At 42.5% G+C, this 19,367-nt stretch overlaps 1 protein-coding gene across 4 annotated transcripts in view; it reads left to right on the top strand.

The window, feature by feature from the left end:
• Window positions 1-19,367, top strand: part of ARHGAP6 (Rho GTPase activating protein 6) — a 338,919-nt gene that overhangs the window by 13,988 nt on the left and 305,564 nt on the right. For 2 of the 4 annotated variants that reach the window (XM_052773837.1, XM_052773831.1), the window contains exon 2: window positions 2,044-2,100. The exons of the other annotated variants lie outside the window; for them this stretch is intronic. In XM_052773837.1, the coding sequence (XP_052629797.1) occupies window positions 2,044-2,100 (57 nt within the window). The remainder of the gene's footprint in view (window positions 1-2,043; window positions 2,101-19,367) is intronic. 4 annotated transcript variants of the gene reach the window in all.

A 19,367-nucleotide genomic window follows, 5' to 3' on the forward strand; every position in this document is an offset into this window, starting at 1 on the left:
AGCTTCCTCTCTGGGAGTCTTTTGAAAACAAAGCTCCCTGGTGTTTAGATACTGGGTTCGAGGGTTTGGTTGTTTGGGAATCTCTCTGACAAAACTGGCTGGAAGCTGGATATTGTTTTGCTTTTGTTGGAGGAAATCCTTCCTGTATCCCGAAGGCTGCTGAAGGCTGCAGCCCCAGCCGAGCCAGCGAGGTGCCACTGCAGGAGGAGTGGGTAGAGATAATGGGGCATGATCCGTATTGCCTGTGCTCCACAAATGCCAGCTTTTACACTGTGCCTTCCGAATCCCGATGGCAGGAGTAGGGAACAGAGAGAGCGCTCATTGCTTGACAGGTTGAAGAGCTGTTGCGCCCTGGAAATAGAGATGTTGGGAGCAGCGATGAGCAAATCTTTATGGCAGTTGTGGTGGCTACACAGTTTGTTGTGGTCTCAGGTGGCAGGACACCTTGCCTAAGTGCTTTGAGCTCTTGGAAGCCCTTCTTCTGGACCAAGTCCAGCTACTTGGACTTACCATTCAACATGAGATTTAGCCATAGAGCTTTTTTGGAGCTGAAGATAGCAGGCTTAAGATGTCACTTGAATTACAGTTGAAAAGAAAGATTCCTGCAGTGAATTATTTATTCCTGGCCTCCTTACAGTTTTTTGAAATATGCTCCTTTGGTTGAGATAAAGGCATTTGATAACCATATTGCTGTGCTAGAGGGTGACTGGCCGCTTTAATTAAAATAGGACCAAAGCATTTGTAGGAAAGCAGGAGGTCTTCTTGTGCTGGATCTAATTCAGACAGATGGAGTGGAAGCCAAGAAGCAAGGAGAAATATGGTTGGCAACATCTGGGGCAAATCAAAGCAGAGCTGGAAGGGAACAATTAGTTGGGATGTTCCCAAGGAGAGTGTGGAAGATGCCTGTAGAAGGTAGATAGCAGGGGGAACTACAGAGGGGCTTGCTTGCTGACCCCTCTTGAAAGAAAATCCAAGGCTAGAGGAGGCTGAAAGCAGAAAAGGAAAGGGGTGTTTGCTTGGCATGTTCCTTGGAGCCAGTGATAAAGGGCCTGGGGAGCAAGGGAAGGGGTCTCCTTCCAGGCTTGAGGACTGGGAATGACGGTGCAGCAGAAGCAGCTGCTGAGCTGTCGAGGGCACAGAAGCAGCAGCATGCGGGGAGCGTAATGGGACCTCCCATCAAGTCCAAAGGTTATTTTTTTTTGTTATTTTGGTTATTTTATAACCCAGCCTTTGCAAGCAGAGAGACTGAGGAGCCCTGCTGGGAAGGGCATGAAAGATTTGGGAAGGACTGGGATAGCTGAAGAGAGATCTGGTGACCGCTGAACATACAGGGAGATGGAACCGGGGTAGTTGTTGTGTTGTGCGCTCAAAGTGCCATATATATTTTGGGATAAGCGGTTGAGTTGCTGGGGCTTGTCTTACTAGCGAAGATTATTTTGTGCAGTGGTGAAGTGTTCTAATTTGCTTTGCAAGCCTTAATGAAGCCTGCAATTGAACCCCTGAGGAGGGAAATAGTGAATTCCATCTCTACGTTATCACACCTTCTGTGAGGGGTAGTTGCCCAAGAGAGCCAGACTGCAAGTAGTTGATGGGAGGAAAGGGAAGAGTTTAGGAGCACAATAAGGGAAAAGGAAACTAGAGGTGCTTTTGGTATTATGAACTGGAGGGGAATTATTTAATTTTTGTGACAAGATGTTTTGCCTGTAAAATATGTATATTTAATACATATATTGTTTCTTTCTTCCTAAACTTGCAAATCATGTTTACTATGTTATTTTTTTGCATGGAAGATATTCTTTGTGGCTGGGTCTTTCTCTTCCATGAAGCATTGCCACGTAGAAAAATGTTAATTTAACCATTTCACAACAATCTCAGTACATCTGGAGTCCAAGTTACTAAAAAGCTGTATGTTACTCGTACATTGAAATTTTGTATAATGCCAAGGAAAAGAAAAATCATGTAAAATGTACCATTTCTTAGTAATGTACATCTCTCTGTTGTAAGGCAAGGTTTTATTGTCCATCTCTTTCTTTGTTCTGTCAGGAAACGTCTCCCAGCTATGAGATGTGGTTTCCTGGAGATGAGACACTGCAAAGCAGGGTGAGTGAAGTTCGTAGCGGGTAGAGCTGAGGCTCCTCAGACATGTGTTTGAAAGCCCAGTGTGGTGAGTCAGTGGGATATTGCTTGGCATTCCAGCACAGCAACTCCACGGTTGCGTAGGCCACCACACCAGGGACCACCGTGCTCGATTCAGATGACATTAGGTGTCCCTGCGAAACTCCTCCAGATGCCTTTTACTAAGGAGCTTCCAGAACAAGGAGGCATGTGAGCAGTTGTGAGATCAAATAGTTGGAGGTCACTTGCCTCTGGAGAGAACTAGAGGGCTTCTGCCTTTACTTCAGAGTGAGGCATTGGTGATTTATGCTCAACTGGCGCAACATCAATGTGTAGAAAAGGATGTAACATACTGAATTTGGAAGAAATGAAGAATTTTTTTTTTCCCATGCTTTTTATTAGGATAACTCTGGAAATACTCTGTTTCTGGTTTGCTTTTGTTCTTCCCAGCTTTTTAGGAGATACTTGTACTAAAAGAGTTGAGGCAGTGCTCAAGACCATTGAGGATGAAATTCATTTACCCAGCTTGGAAAAGGATCAGCTGCAGATTTTACTGCAGGGACTAAGAAAGCTTTTGCCCTTTCCTTCTTCCTCCGCTGGTACTATGGATTGGGGCTACATCCACTCTATAGAACATGTGTTTTATTTACAGTATGCACAGTTTAGATGCTTCTTGGAGTTATCTTTTGACTTCCTCTGGAAGAGTGAGACAGAAGCAGTGGGCAGGCGATCGCTGGGTCCTTAGGAACTGCCTGGGGGTGGCTTATTGAAGCACCGGGAAGGGACAAGGCTCGAAAAATCAGATCTGCAGATGAGCCTGTGCATTTGATGGCTAATCCATGCAGGAGCATGGGAAGCATCTGCTGTGAGGGCTAGGTCTCTGTGCCACATGGCCCTGCTGAGTAGGGCAGTGGGGTTGGGTGGGATTTGGCAAGTGCTGCTGGGTGTTTCCCTGATGGGGGGAGGAGGATGCAGCATTAGTTATTTCTGGAAACTACACAGCCTACAGAAATTATATTTAGCTGTTAGATAACTGGTTTAAACAGGGATTATGCCCAAATTAGGGACGAGACAGTAAAGCTGAGTGATAAGAGTATCTGTTGTTTCTTCCCTGACTGTGGGAGGTTGAGGGACAGAAATGGGCATCTGACAGCGTGAAGATCTGCACAGAATCCAGAGGATTCGTGTGGGCATCCCTGCACCACGGGTTGCCTTGCATTGCAGAGGTGACTTTTATATTACCATAGTGTCTTGGTAACCTATTTGTGGGTTAGGACATCACTGTACAAGGTGTTGTATAAACACAAAAGGCGTCTTTTTTTTCTTCCAGAAATTTTACAGAAGAGACAACAGATTGACACAGTTGCACCAGGAATTGTACAGAGACTGTTATGTGATATTTAGTGGCCTCGGCAAACAAACGTTTTGCCCTTGCTAAGTTTTAGAGAGTCTTAAGTCATGGGAATAATAGGTTAGTAGTACAGATATTTAGGGGTAATTTCTTGAGAATGAGGGGAGGAAGCATGAAGCTCCCAGTACACAAAACTGGGTAAGAGAGACCTGACACAGTGGAATGAATGTAGGCAGTAGCTGAGGATGATGGAGAGGATGGGACTAGTTAGGGGGGATATGTTTAATGTTTGATTTAATAACAGGCTGAGATGCAATGGAAGGCTACATAGAAAAAAGCAACATCATCAAAGCCAAATAGTCTTTGCAGAGCATTCTGGATGAATATAAGTAGAGCAGCATTGCGTTGGAAAGGCAAGGAAAGAGAATGCCAGAGCCATTGAGAAGATAGAAGTCGGTGTAGGATTTCTAGGTGGGTTTTGTACTGAAAAGGCTGTGTATTGACAATTCGTGTATAACTTCTTCTAGCTCCTGGCTGAAGGTAGGTGATAGGAAGAATACTGCATATACTGACCTTTGTTGTTTTCCTGCCTCCCTTTCCACAGGCATCAGATTTTCGCTGTGTCCTGGAGAGTATGTCTAGATGCACAGTGCAGTGTGGTGTAAAGATCTCTGGTCTATGCTGGGAAGCCAACATGGTGAAGGGCTGCTGCGCTGGGTCTGCTGAGGTCCCAAAGTAGTGCAGGCATGATTCCACAGTGACTAAGCTAAGAAATCTAATAAAACCTAATAATCTCTTGAGGAGAGGGTGCCAGGTACTGGGAAACTGCAGTAATAATAAATGAAAAGTAAATGAATTTAACTATCAGTCTACATTTATCTCTACAGTATCTAAGTTTGTTTCATTAGCACATGCTATACCTTACTGGAGTACTGGATCATGCTTGTACTGTGAAAGGAGTTTGACATCCTTTACGTGTGACATTACCTGGAGATGAAGCATAAACCCAAGTTCAGCTGTTGCCCCTGTAGCGATTGATACCTCACCACCCCATTGCCTCCTGTCCCAACTGGAACCTGGCTGGCTCTCTGACAGCCCCTTGCCTGGGGCATTTTTATTCCCCTTCCCAAGAGGTGTCTTACGATCTTCTTTCCTGATCCCCATGGGCAGTGTTGTGACGTGGGGATGGTGCACCTTATCAGTCAGTTACCGGGCAGCTGTGGTGGCTGTGGAGGTACCACCCCTGTGGTGGGTTACTGAAGCCTGGTGGCTGGACAAGAGGCAGAGGCATCATCGTCAGAAAGGGAGGAGGTTATGTCTATGGTTTTAAGTACACAAATTTAAACTCTAGGCAGAAACACCTTTTTTTTTTTTTTTTTGGTAACAGCAGCAAAAAGAAGGTTTTGATGAACGATACCAATAGGCTAAGTAATTCCTTTTGTTTGAAAGTTATTCAGTTTATTCCAAGGACGTTTTGCAATGTTTTCTTTGCACATTAAATGTCTTAATGGAGAGCTGGCATCTTGCTGTGAATTATTAACACTTACCTAACACGTGTTTACATATGTTTGCCTTGAAACTTAGCTCTGTAATTCTATCTGAAAACACTGAGGTTTTGAGGCTGTGCTTTAATAAAGGTGCAGATGAGGTAGGAGAAAGTGGCTGCCAGTTGTTCATACATAGCAGTTGTGCTGAGCCTCCTCCAGTGTTGCTAACTCTGAATTTCTGAGTTTCTTACCTGTTTGTTATGCCCACTCGACTACTTCTGAACTGTTACTCTGTCAGCAGCAGTAATTGTAAGCCTCTTCTCTAAATACTTTCTTTATTATTTCTCTCTGAGAAGGGCAAACCAACCTTCAACCATACGCAGCGCTTCGTTGCCTGGAGCCCCATTCCTGCCCGCACCCAGCCCTGGACCGCAGCGGCCGGTGGGGCACACACCAGGGCACAGCTTTTGTCTTCTTCAGCACCTCAGCCCCCTGACAAGGAGAGGAGCACCCCGAAGCGTGACACTATCTTTCATTTGGATGGGTGTCTTCATGTTCTCCGTTCCATACCTTTTTGGAGACAGACTGTCAAGTTTCCACCTTGTATAATGGTTAATAACATCTCACAAGGAAGTTGCTCGGTATTATAGCCAAGGTTGCATGGTACAGTTCCTGGTCCTGATCCTGGTGCCCTCCAGAACTGTATCACCGTCCCCAAACCAGGGATGACTTCTGTGAGAACTTGCTTTGATGGGAGGGAAACTTACTTCAATAAAAATTGGTTTTGCAGTGGCCACTTTTTAGTACTGGGAAAAAAAGAGACAAAAGCACAACAAAACCACCAGAAGCTGAAGACCATTCTCCATTTACGAGGCCAAATATCTTACTTGGAATTGCAAGTTCAGGAACGTGACTTGAATTATTGGTGACCTTGTTACTTGAGAAGATGAATTGTTAGCTTTTGTCCTGGAAGACGGGTATTTCTGTGCCTTGATTAGGTCTTTGTATGAGAAGTTGAGAGTAGAACAGGCAACTTCTAATCTGGGGTTCAATAATTCAGCCTTGTTAGGGCACCGATGGCTTTCACAGAAGTCCTTGCCCTAGTAGTTAGCCATTAGCAAGCGCAATCTAATGATTTACCTTTATCTGAACAAACATCTTGTAAAAGGACAGCACAAAGGATCCAGTGGCAGATGCAGTGAAGCCTGCCCTGACCTCTCTAAATTTGTTGTGTTGGAGGCAAACACACAGAAATCTTCCCTGTGCAGCAGTTGCAGGTCATGGGGCAGTTCTGCATGCCCGGGCTTTGCCACCAAAGGGTTGCTCTGCAGTATTGGTGGCACTGGCGAGACAGCCGAACGTGCCTGGCCGTCCTTGGGTACGTGCCCCCCTGCCCTGCGGGATGTCCCCCGAAGGGCCCGCGTCCGCTGCATGTGCCGTCTCACCTACGGGACCTGGCTCGAAAGTCCCTTCATCGGAGGCGGGTGTGAGTAAGGTACCCGGTACGCTGCTCCTCCGCCTTTTTCCCCAGCTGAGTTGTAAAGGTGTACGTCGCGTGGTGTTAAAATCAGGAGGAGGTGGCTGGGCTTTGCTTCTGAAGTAGCTTATTTGACCGAAAGAGTAGAAGTAGTAGAGTTCTGGACATCCAGGAAAATGGTAGGTTTGAAATTAGGGAAACGGGAATATGCTTTAAGCATTAAGACATGTAAAAGCACTTTTCACTCCCCTTCTCTTAATTACATGCAATGCCCTAAATAGGACAAGAAAAATGATACTGTTCAGTGAGTGTTTAATGTGTAAGATTTTAAATCTTTTCTTTTTCGATCTTTTCATCTTAAATGGCAGTTATCAAGGTGAATCTTAGAATTAACTACAATATGTATTTCATCTTAATTGATGACTCTCTTTAAACTACTTGAAAAAATAAGAATTTCAATTTTAAAGGCATACAGTTGGCTCTGCTTAAAGGCATGTATATCAGCTTTTGGTTGATTTCTGATCCTGGGCTCCAAGTCTGCTCATAGACGTAGCAGGAGAGAACTGCTCACAGGCAGAATTAATTAATATTTATGGTGCCTTTATCTTGCTAGAATGTGCTAGACTTCAAAGTGCCATGCTTTGATTGTTTTGTAAAAATGCAAGGCACTAGTCTGTAGGCGAAGTATTTCTAGCCAGAAAATCAGAGATTTTTGTAGTAAGTTCTGCTATTTTTATTTTTTTTTTAAACTGGAGGGATTTGTATGACTGATGAACATGAAGCTTTATCAAGCAGCATGCTGATTTTAATTGGCATGGTTTCTTTATCAGTGGTGGTCTTATTTAAAACATGCCTTAACATCTTATGGAATTAATTAAATATTACTTTGCAAATGGTATGGTGTTTCAACAGATGTGTAAACACCATGCTCCTCCTAACAGGAAAAGGTCACAAATAAGTCAGCTTTAAAATTAGAGTTGGTCATGTAATGCTCGTGAAGGAAGTACGGTCTTTTATACTGAAAAAATAGAGGGTATCCTGGTTCCTATTTTGGGACTGAAGCAATATCATTTTTTGTCAGGGAATCACAACACATGGTCCATTTTTAATACATGTGTTTATTTTAATAAAATGAAAACTAATATTCAATCAAAAAAGCTGTAGTGCGATGCTGTCAGTCAGGACTCTGTTGTGGTCTCCGCTTGACGGTATTTATTTCTGTCTGTGATTGGGGTTTGTTTTTTCAGTTAATTTGCCTTCCTGTAGTAGGGAGGACTGTATTTATTAGATCTTAACATGCCTAATCTAACATGAACACCTGCTGGGAAGCTGTAATACAACATCAACTGTGGCGGTGAGATAAGGACCTGATTTGTTTTTACTTGACACTGTTTCATATTTACTGTATTTCTTTAAAAAACATTTTGGAAATTTTGGTTTGGTGTGCATATTTGTTTAAGCTGTCCCATCAATCACCACTATGTTTTACTTCCATAGGCAATGCCGTGTCTGACTCCAGTATGTCCCTGCACGAGTCTCTCGATAATCTTTTGTATAAGGCACGATCTGCCTCCTTCCAGACTTCCTACATCCACAGGCTTACTTAATTTTGAGACGTTTTTCGCTTCACTGTTCTTCTTTGTTCTGTAGATGACTCCGTACTTCGTGGCTTAGAAAGATCTTCATAGAGAGACTTGTTCATATTGTGAGAGGAGTAAGCAACAGTCATTTAGAAAGTGTGTTGCTCCTATGACTTAATCCAATATACTGAATGGGAAAGAAACGACGAATGTGTATGATTATTGTCATATCTGTTATGCTGTTTGCAACCAGTGAATTAACACATGAATACATTTATAAGATGGTATATGTGACAAAATATTTTTAATCGTTTTTGTATGGAGTATGACATTCCTTTGCTTAGATGCCTTACCACACCTTGGAAGGAGACAGTTGACACGTCGTTCGTGTTAGAAGTAGCATTCAACAGGATATGAATTATTTCGTCCTTATATATATGAGCAGTATTATATTCTGTCCTCCTCTGCTCCCAGGAGAAGGATAAAAACCAGATAAAATTGATATTAAGAGTGTATATTCCATGCATATCCAGAATGACAGAACGAGTCAGTGAACTGAGGATCTGTGGGGCAACACAAATTAATGAGCATATTTTATCTGTAAGTGCTGGGCATTTATATTGATGCTTTATAATCTGATTTATGTGGGTGTATGTTTTTAAGTATCCCTTGAACTGAAGGACATCACTCATTTTGATGTTTCCCTATAAATATAATTTCATCTATATATGCTGAGATCAGAAACAAATATGCAGCTGAAAAGATAAGATTTAAAAGAACTACACCCATATAACATTGCAAATATATTTCTCACACACGCATATGTTCCTGTATAGTTTTGTGCATGAATAATTTATGTACGTTCAAACAAAGGACAAAATGTTTCCCACATTTGGCTTTGGCAGGCCGAACAGTATGTGTGAAAACTGGACAAAAATAAAGATTCATTATTGGCCTCACATCTGAGGAAGCTCTAGAGCATAATATTTTCCTCCAAAGTCCTCTTTAAGCTTGTGTTTAGTAAATTTAGTAAAGCACCATATAACTGGTTTTATTATGTGACTTTCACAGGTGCTTTTCATTCTTGCATGTGATTGTGTATCCACTGCTTGTTCCAGCAACAACATTAATATGTTTAGAGTTATAGAAAAAAATGTGCAGAGCGTCATGCTAGAGAAATTCGGGGTGACCGTGTAATTAATGGCTGCTTCCCGCTTGAGTTTAGAGTCAAAGTTATACGAGCAACTTTATCATCAAAAGTTTCCAGGTTTGAATGCGTACATTTGCAGGTTTTGTGTTCTTGTTAGGTGGCCTTTCATACAGGATTGTGCTTATCAACTGCTAAAATGCTAGGGCTGAAAGAGAAGGATGCTTTTTTTTTATTTAAGCCAGTCCATCCGGGTCAGAATTCTGGGAATGCTCAAAAAATAACAGTTACTTTGTTACATTTCTATCTATGTGTGGAAATGTGGAGTTGTTGCGGTTGCTTTTTTTGGTGTTTTGTTTGGCTTTGTTAATGGTGAGCTGCAAATGAAATGATTAAAATTCCACCCACTTCAGCACAATCTGTATAAACATGGGCCTTCAGAAGGCCAAGGCTCTTTTAGTTTTAATCTGAAAAATTTTCAGTGTCTTTGATATCTTGTTTCCACTCTGTGTCAGATTATTGAGGTCTGCTCCATTAAGGTAATTCAAAATGCTTCATGCTTCCCTGGCTAATGATAGCAGTAGTTGAGGTGCCCTCTCCTATTCCCCATCCCCAGTTTCCTTGAGGTCCCCCATTGGCTTTCAGAGCTCGGTTGAATTGGGGCTCGGCTATTTTTGTGAAAATGCATTCACCCATAACTCCTTAAAATGTGTTTCATTTCTTTAGGATAATTAACTCCGGGTTGCAGACAGCCTTCAGGAGTAAGGAACAGACTCCCAGAGAAAATGCAGTTAATTTGAAGTGATTTGGGGGCTCTCAGCAAAAAGCTTTCGCAAAAATTTCTTGTCCATCGTGAGTAGGTAAACATGCAAACTTTGCCTCGTCACATTGCTTCAATAAATGTAGCTGCAGACATGTGCTGTGGGTAGTCAGACAAGCAAAATTCCCTTTAACCAAGGAAAAGAGAAGAAAAGAGGTCACTGGGAATATCGCCAAACCTGTAAAATTTATCTGGAAAATACAAAGGTGTGAATCGCACCTGTAATTTCATTAAGAGTAAATTACAGTAAACTAGAAAAAAAATAATGTATTCAGTTGTCTTTTGTCCTCACATGCTTTTGGCATTCTCAAAGTTTGTTATTTAACCTTTGGGGGAAATTTTCCAGGTGCTAAGGATGTCATATGCTGTCTATAGCTGACTTATAACCCCTTGTCTGCTTCTTGTCTGGGTCTTCAATTATATTTTTATCAGTAGTCCTTTAAATCATGTTTGAGTTTGCAGTTCAGACTGGTTAGCTGAAGTGACTTTAAACACTGATTTTAAATGTGTACTTAATTAGTAAGAGAGGGATTTGATTTAAAACTTTTTGGATTGTATTTCATAGTTATTTTTCTTGCAAGATTGATTTGTATTGATTGAGAGCTGTTTCATGTGCTGAGTGTCAATGGTAATATAATCTTTTCCTTAATTTGGTACTTCTTTTGCTATTCAGACTTACAAACTGTGTACATACTCTTTGATATAGATGGTGAATAATGTATGTAGCATGTGGTCATATTTTACTCATGGTGACGTCTTCTTGGAATTCAGTTCATGAGGCAGAAAATCAGTATTATAAAATTGTTTAAATAACACTGAGTTACATATATGAGAAGCACTGAGAAGTGTGTAAAACCATGTTTTGCTGTTGAAACTAAGGGAATTATCAATCAGTCAAACAACACTATATGTACATTAAAATTATTTTAATTTGGATGAGGAGTGTGCATTTTGAAGCAACTCTGTTGATCATCGGCACTCATTGAGCTTAGGTTCACATCCTGGAGCAGCCTTGGAGCATGTGGACGGAATTGCTTTTCCATGAAATCAGACTGCAAAATGCACTAGTGCGTGATCAGCCTACATCAGGTACACTGGATGTTTGAAAAGCAAGTTGTGCTTTGCCTCTGTAGCTGGAGGAATTATTAACTTGTTAGAAATCCTGGACAGTATCTGTAGGTAGGACTATGTAGATGTCAGAATGGCCTGTTCTTGGTTTCCATTTTTTTCAGATTTTAGAGCTATATCAGCCTTTTCTGCCAAGTTTTTATAGGTTTGGAGGGGAAAAAAATCCTTTCTTCCAATCAGTTCTTCAGCCTTTAAATGAACTAGTTATTGAACTGGGCTGAACTGAAGAAAATGCTCTTTATTATCAGCAAAATAGTTTCTGACTGAGCAAACCACTTTGCTGATTTATCACTTTCATGCATCCTACAGGTCCTTAAGCAGTTTGTTCTCCAGTTGAGTGGTTTAACTTCCTTGTAAACTTCATCAGCAGATGTGTGCTGTTTGAATTCAGTATCAATTCCTTTAATACAATGAGAAAACTTAAGATTATAGTAAATAAGATTTTCACATTCTAAAAGTTTGTTGTTTATTCTTTTGGGGAAATTTTCTTGGTGCTAAGGATGTCATACACTGTCTGTAGCTGAGTTATAACCACTTGTCTGCTTGTCTGAATAGATCTATTTAGAAATAAAATAACTAAAACCTATAAGTATCCATCTTGTCAGTCACTTATACTTCTGTTGTTCAGAACCCTTGGATGCAAACCATACCTGGCCCTCGTTATTTCTGCTCTTTCTCATCATCAGCTATCAACAGTATATTTCAGGAATGAGCAAGTATGGGTGTTATTTTGCTAAAATCTTTCCACCCTACAGATGGAATGCAAAAGATGCAAAGAAATCACGCAGCTTTTGTGTCTGTTTTTTATCCTCGTGCCCACCCTTCTACTGCCTGTCTTGCTTTCTTTTATTCCAAAATGTGTCACGACCGTGAGTTTCTCTTTCAGCAGATGGCTAGGACCACCCTAGGCTTAAGAGGTGATCTTGGAGCAAGTGAACCTCTTCTGTGCTCGTCGTACCCGCGTCAGCCGTGAAGTGAGCAAGGAATTGGCAGGGATGGGTGGGATGAAAAGTCATGCTGTGCTGCGTCCTGGCCATCAGTTGTGTGAGCGTGGGTGTCCCGTATGCTCAGAGTTGTCCGTGTCCCCTAAGTCCTTCTGAGACGGCTGGCGTTGGTGCTGGGGAGGACATCGCTCTCTTTCCTGTCCCCAAAATAAAGTGAAGGAACACTGTGTCTGGGTGCTGGGAAGTAAGAAACATACTTTCTGTGGCTATGGCTCACTGGTCTGCCCTTAGTGCATTTCTGAGTCTGGCCCTGTGGACTAGCAGGGACTGCGGGGAGAAGTGGGCGGCTCTGATTTGGGTTCATGACTTAGTACTGTGCGTAGCAAAGTGTGAGCCCCAGGCTGGAGCTGGCCAAGCAGGCAGTATAGGTACAACTTTTGTCTAGATATCCCCTGAGACCACAGCCTGTGCGCTCAGGAAGGTGCGAGTCAATGAACTCGTTCTTGTGCTCACCTAGCAAGAGGTTGCAATTGTCTGTATATGCAACAACTGAAAATGAAGGAAAAATTTCTCTTGTTGCTTTTGGACTTTCTAGGGCCAAGGTAAGCACTGATACTGAAAAATAAAAGGAGGCTTTTCTTTGTTTTAAGTGAGATCTTTGCACAGTCTGTGCTTTTGGCTTACAAGGAAAGAGTACTCCATTTAGTATTTCGTTCTTCTAGATAACGAGTGTACTTGAACAACATGTTAAGCATCACAGCCCTTCTGAGTAGGGAGTACTGTCAACTCTTGGCTTATTTTCTCATGTAGTTTGGTCCCCAATTTGGCTACAGCAGCACAATTTCACACTGTGTGCATGGAGTTTTAGATCCGTTTATGACAAAGTTTTTCTTTGGCGTATTATGTGCTGTCATTCGATACTACAGTTTTATATTCTTCCCTTCCCCTCCTCCCCTGCCCCTACTGTGATTTTGATATCTGTCAAAGTTGCTCTGTGGCTGTTTGCAGTTACTTACCTTTTTCACAACTCTTGTTCAGTATGATTTATATTTTCTTCCAGATTGTTGCATTACACTTTCAGGTCATTAATCTCTACATTCCCTTCCCAGCGATGTCGTGGAGGATCAGACCTCAGAGGTCTCCTGGAGTTTTCTTTAGCAGAGTCCAAGGTCGTGAGGCTGAATGCATTGCTTGAATATTCATCCAGCAAGACCTTTGGATATGCAGTGACTTGAACTCAGCTGAGCACTGCTGCTTGCAGCAGTCGTGATTGGTCTTTGTTTATTTAACCCAGGCTGTACTTTAAAGAGGTTTTGGTTACAGGCATATTTGGAATCCTATATAAATCACAGTCGCACTGACATCCTTATATTATTTCTGAGTATCTTTATTGCTGCTGAGCAAAAGGGGAGGATCTATTCTTTTCGCATAGTTATGTAATTCATGGCTGTTATTCTAATGGCTTTTAGATCTTATTATTTGGGGAAGTTTTGAGTGAAGTTACACAAGGTCAACATTTCAGAAAAAAGTGAGACTATATTTTATAGCTGAGGGAGTAAGATGTGTGCATTACCAGTTCTGGTAGAATTTAACTTTAGATAAAAATGCCTGTAGTTCTTTTTATTTCAGGAGGAGCTCTCTCCCAAGTGTGCCGGGCTAAAAACTGTTTTCTAGATTCTGCGATTAGACAGCTCCAGGACTTGCCAGTGTGTGAACTTTGCCAAACTGCAGACAAGTGATTCTGATAACGCTGCGGGCAGTTTCCCTGTGGCTATTTTGATCCTTGTGACAGAAAGGAAAATGGTAAGAATCACATGTGTTTCCACTTAAATTTCTTCTGGGATGACATGAACAGTTATAAAAACTAGTTCACGAATATTCACGGGGAAGGAGAAATAGAAACAATAAAAAAGGGGAGTAGAGGGCTGGAGGCACAGGGTTAGGATAGCTTCATCCTAAACCTAGCCTCTGAAGAGACCCTGGTGTGGAAGGGGGGGCCATCTAGCAGGGGGTAGGGAGGTGGATTTTGGATGTCTCCAGGGAGATTTATTGTAGGACGTATTGGGAATGGTCATTCTGCATTTCATACGTATTAAAAAGTGGTTTCTTTAAAAACTGTACATAAATGGAAGAAATCTGCCAGATCTGCAGTGTTTGACACTGCAGTCTCTCGGGGGCTTTTTCAAGAGGTAGGTGCTTCGAGCAGGTTCGGTGCATGTCTGTAGGTCTGTCGGGTGCAGGGTCTTTGGGTGTAAACCCAAGATGCTTTGGGATGTCAGATAAAGAAATAGGGTTTTGCGGCTCACTTGCGATCACGTTGTCTCTCCAGCTTGCCGGGATGGAGAAGTCCCCGTCCCAGCTGCTCATGGGCTGTTCCCACCGGTGCTCCAGGCGGCTGGCAGAGCCCCTTCTGGGACCCACGTCTTGTTAAGTCTCAGTTGGCCAGGTTAGCTTCCAGTACTGCGCTCTCTTAACGCGGCTATTTCTGCTGAAAAGGTGTCGGAATACTCCTGGGAGCAGCCGCGCCAGCGGTCCAGGGCAGGCATTAATCTCCAGTGACGGGGAGATGACAGGGAGCCGGGGCAGGCCAGGGGCCATAACCTTTGCATTGCAGAGCGACACACGGCCAAATTCCTCAGCATCGGGAAGGCGTTTAATACCCGCTGTCCTTTTATTTCTCATTATACATACCAAATATGTTATCTTTTAAGTTACGCGGTGAGAAGTTTTTGTGCTAGAGATGAAACTCATACTATTGCAGTTCAGTTTTGCAATATCCGTAAGTTCTGCGTGGGATATAAAATCACTTCGCGGTAGGAAGAGTTGCAATATAATTGTAGGCTCCACTGCAGCCACTTGAAACATTTTGAATGTTTATGGCAAAAATTATTAAGAGATGCAGTATTTCGACATCACTAGAAGTTAGTGCATGCTGCTCAAGAAGCTCTGCACTAGTCAGACCGTGTGCCGTGGAGTTGGTCATTCTGGCTCTGGCTGTGGCTAATGCTCAGTGCTGTAGAAGAAGATGGAAAATTCATAATGCAAGTGTGTGCGCCTGTGTGAATACAATTACAGAAGGAATTAATAAGCAGTAACTTCAAAGAGCACTCTACAGCAAGCAGAAAATCACAGTTTAGCTCATGGATTCTTTTGTCCCAAGACATTCGTCCATGTTGCCTTACAGGGCAGTTTGTCTTCTTCAGCGTATACAGTATAAATGATGCAACCCCAATTTTAGATACTCAGCTAGCCGTGACACACAGCCCTGGGAAATGCTCATTACTCTTTGGCTTCGCTCTTCTTTTTACTTCTTATTTATTCAAACAGATTACATTCCCATTTGGATGGGATTAGCTGTGGTTTGAAAGTACTGCTGCGGTTTGTCCTGTGAAAATGAGTGTAGTATTTAGCTGAGCGATGTCTGTTTCATGACCTGAAGCATCTTGGATGGAGCACACAAGAGTGTCAGCATTTGTATCTAACTAGATTTCCTGTCGTATAAAGGCATGAGGCACGTTTGGGGACTTCTCATGAACTTTCCCATGGGGAGAACACAGAATTCGGGGGTTTCTCCATAGCTTTTCTACGAAGCAGATGCAGTTGTTTTCTCCCTCGCTGTTGAGCTTCTGATTAACTTTAATGAATGTATCCAGAACAGGCTAAACCAGTAGTGCCCAACATTTTGCTGTGACAAGGCACACAAGAGCATCCTGCAGAGCGGCTGCATGCGCGTGCCTGTCCCCGGTGTGCCCCCATCCCGTCCCACTGCTTGTACGGCCCAGTGAAACCCATACGCAGCTGTTTTTTCAACAGTCAGCAGCGTGACTTTGCTCTCAAACAATTTAACTTTGCATTTTTAGGATTAAAAATAACCAGATAAGTGCAACAGATGTGATTTATATTTAATGCTTATTTGTGCTGGTTAGTATGGCAAATCCCAATTTTCTTAAAGAGACAGGATTATGCAGTTTGGCTTCCAAATTCATTTTTCAAAATGCAAAACAGGGCATTTAAGCCGCTGTGAATAGCTGTGTTGCTGCTATGAACATGAAGTATTTTTCCTAATTTCATTTAACAGTTTTATTTTGGATACAAGTAATTTTGTTAGTGTTGGAAACCCATACACAATAACATAGCTCTGATGTTGAAGAACTGAAACTCTAATTGACTGGCCTTGTCTCTCTGAAGGCAGAGTGCCGTGTAAACAAGAAAACACAAGCCATAAATGGTGAAAAGCTTACTTTTGAATTTTAACCTCCTGAGCTAGACTACTGAAAATTCGTACTGGGAATCAACCTCAGCTTGAATGCACACCGCTATTTTAGTAGGAAACACAATTTTTTTTGCCCTCTGTAGTGGAGGTGGTGTTAAAACACGGTGTAACCGCTTTATGCTATGTCTGTGTTTCTTAGCACAAATTAAATTGTTCCTTGACTCGAATGGAAGTAAAATAAAAATCTGCTTATATTCAAATTGACAGTTACAAAATAGGATGCAAACTAAACTAAGCTCAATAGCAATCTCTTCTGTGCTCATTCACCCCTGGGAAGCACCATTCCACCTCCCCAAGGGAGACTTGTGCCCGTCTCAGGCCATCCCTTGGCTAAGGAGGACTTGCTGTACGTGCACTGCTGTTCTCCTGGGCTGATGGCATGTGGTGCGGGTTGATGCCATTAGGCAGGGGGTGAAGCATATTTCTCACATTAGCTTAAGTGGCTTTAATAGAGGACATCAGAGAACACTTACCTTCAGATAAGACATGACGAGCTGTAAGGGGTCCGTGTCTGGGAAAAAAAGTTTCTAACCTTCTTCCTAAGCATAGTCTCAGGAAGAATAGGAGGTCTTGTTGCCACTTCTGTTTTGTGAAGCAGCAGCCACGGATACAAGAAGATGGCAGGCTGTAAACCTGGATTGCAGGCGTACGTCTTCAGTCACGTGAACTCAGGTAATCTCAGTTCTTTTGCTGACTCTGTTTCCTTAACTTACATTTTTAAGTTATGACTTAGACTTCGTTTCACAATACCTGAGTATCTACAGCCTTAAATGGGAAATGTCTGTACCTGTTTACAGTGCTTTATACTGCGCGTTAGTAAAAGGACTACCTGTAGTAATCCATGGTATTTTTGATGTCCCGATTCAGTCTGTATCCCTCACCTAAGAGTTTTAATTCATGGACCCTGAAGAAACTTGTGGCTGGTGTTGAATACAATGACCAGTGCAGAACTGGGCAGCAGGAACATGAAAATGTTGGTCTGGTGTCTCCTCTTTGTGTTTCTGTGCACTCTGGCCTTTCTGCCAGTAGCAGAATATCCTTTGGTACCTTCAGGATCTTGCTTGTGACAGAGACTGCTCTCATCAGCTGTATCCCATCAGGTCCTGGAGTTCCTGCTCCATAGATGAAAAGTCACATTGCATGATCCTCCAGACCTGATGCAAAGCTCTCTGTAGTCAGTGGGAGACTTCGGTAAACTTTGCGTCAAACCCAGATGGACCTACACCAAGGAACCCCCATTCCCACAAGAAATTAGCATGATCTCAAAACTCTCTGTTTTCGCAGCTGACTCCAGCTCCCATGGTATAGCTTATCTCATCCATGGAAAACACTGAGAACCAAAGCTTACTACTTTTTCAAGCTGAACCTAACTGAGGAGAATTTGTTCTTTTTTCTATTTCGAGGCTTTCTATTTTTATACTGCAATGAAAAGCAGTACCTAGTACTTAACAGCAAGCCTCTGATTTCTAAATGCAGTTCACTCTCAGGATCAAGGGACTGGAGACTGGTTCCTCGTTTCGATTTTTCCTAGACTTTTCCAATCCCTTTGAACCAGTGAATAAATTGTCCCTGTGTTTTCTTGCCTATAACATGTCCTCATTGTACTCCACAGTTGAAACGATTTCTCAGAGAGCAGGAAACAGTTTTCCCAAATGTGTATTTTCTTGATAAGGATGGACTCCTGAACTTTTCCTAGTTACCTATATAAAGATTTTTTTTAAGAAACTGGAATTAGTCCAATTCCTTGTTTTATCTACGTTACTCTTTAACAACATTCAGATATACACGATCAAGGTGGTGAAACTGTTTTTCACATGAATCCAGCATTGAAAGAAGGGTGATTCTTTGATCACTTTCTGAGATGCTGAAAGAGGGGACTGTAAGTGTTTTAGCATTATAAAGTAAGCCAGTGCCTTTTCATGTTGCAAATTGCTATGTAAAGACATTTAAAGCCTCCTGTAGTCATTAGGATTCCTCAGCTGGATCTAGGGATATCATGCAGAGCTGCAAAAAGCATTTTATGATTAAGGCTGCTATCTGGTGATGCAGTCTTCAAAAGAACTGTTTGATGCTTTCCAACAACACTTTGCATTTTAAGCTATACCAATGATTTTTAAAATGCATTCTGAAGGTCTGGTAGCATTTCAAGAGAGTGCACAGAGCAAGGGGGTGCAGAATCAAACAGCAAAATAGAGGTGAGGCTGCTGTGGTTCCGTGTCCCCAGGTCCAGCATGTATCCCCAACAGGCACACGTGAACACTATAGGTGTGTGTGTGTGCGTGTGTGTGTATGTATATACATGGTTATGTATATACATGGTTATATATGCACACGGATCAACATAGACAGAGGACACACAGCAGTCACACAAATATGAGTGGCATAGATGGCCTGATCCTGTTTCTCCGCTCCAGCTGTTTAAGATGAAAGTAAAATATAGACATCTATATAGCACATCTATATAGATATATATACAGCATAAGTATGCACATACATGTTCTCAGTCTAACCTGTCACTGCCCCTGGATCCCAGTCTCCCCAGTTGGTGGCACCGGGGCATGCAAGCCCCCGCGGCGCAGCACCGCTGCCGTTACTGGTACCCCAGCCACGTGGACCTTTTTCCCATGGTCCAGCTCCAGCTGCTGCACCCAGAGCCCTGTACACACACGTGCAGGCAGAACAGGCTGCCCACGGGGATGATCCCCTCCTGTGACGGCTTGGGGAGCGGTGATCAGTCCTTGAGCAGCCACCCTAACAAAGAGGCTCTGTGGTCGGGCTGCACGTCTCGACTGAGATATTCCCCTCCTATTTCTTTCCAAACTGGTGGGACAGGCTCCAAACCACTTGTACATGGGTGAGGTGGTACCTGGAGTTTAGGTGTACAGCATGCTCATTTCCATAAGGACCCTGTTGAATATTTGTTATAACATCTTTTTTCCTGGAAAGCTGAGTGTAAATATGATTTCTTTTGATGCTTGAGGTCTGGGATTTTCTCCCACTGTCTTCACACTGCTCAGAGAGGCTGGGCTGCATAGGCTTTTGAAA

The sequence above is a fragment of the Harpia harpyja genome, chromosome 22 (genome assembly GCF_026419915.1).
Source record: "Harpia harpyja isolate bHarHar1 chromosome 22, bHarHar1 primary haplotype, whole genome shotgun sequence".
NCBI classification, from domain to species: domain Eukaryota; kingdom Metazoa; phylum Chordata; class Aves; order Accipitriformes; family Accipitridae; genus Harpia; species Harpia harpyja.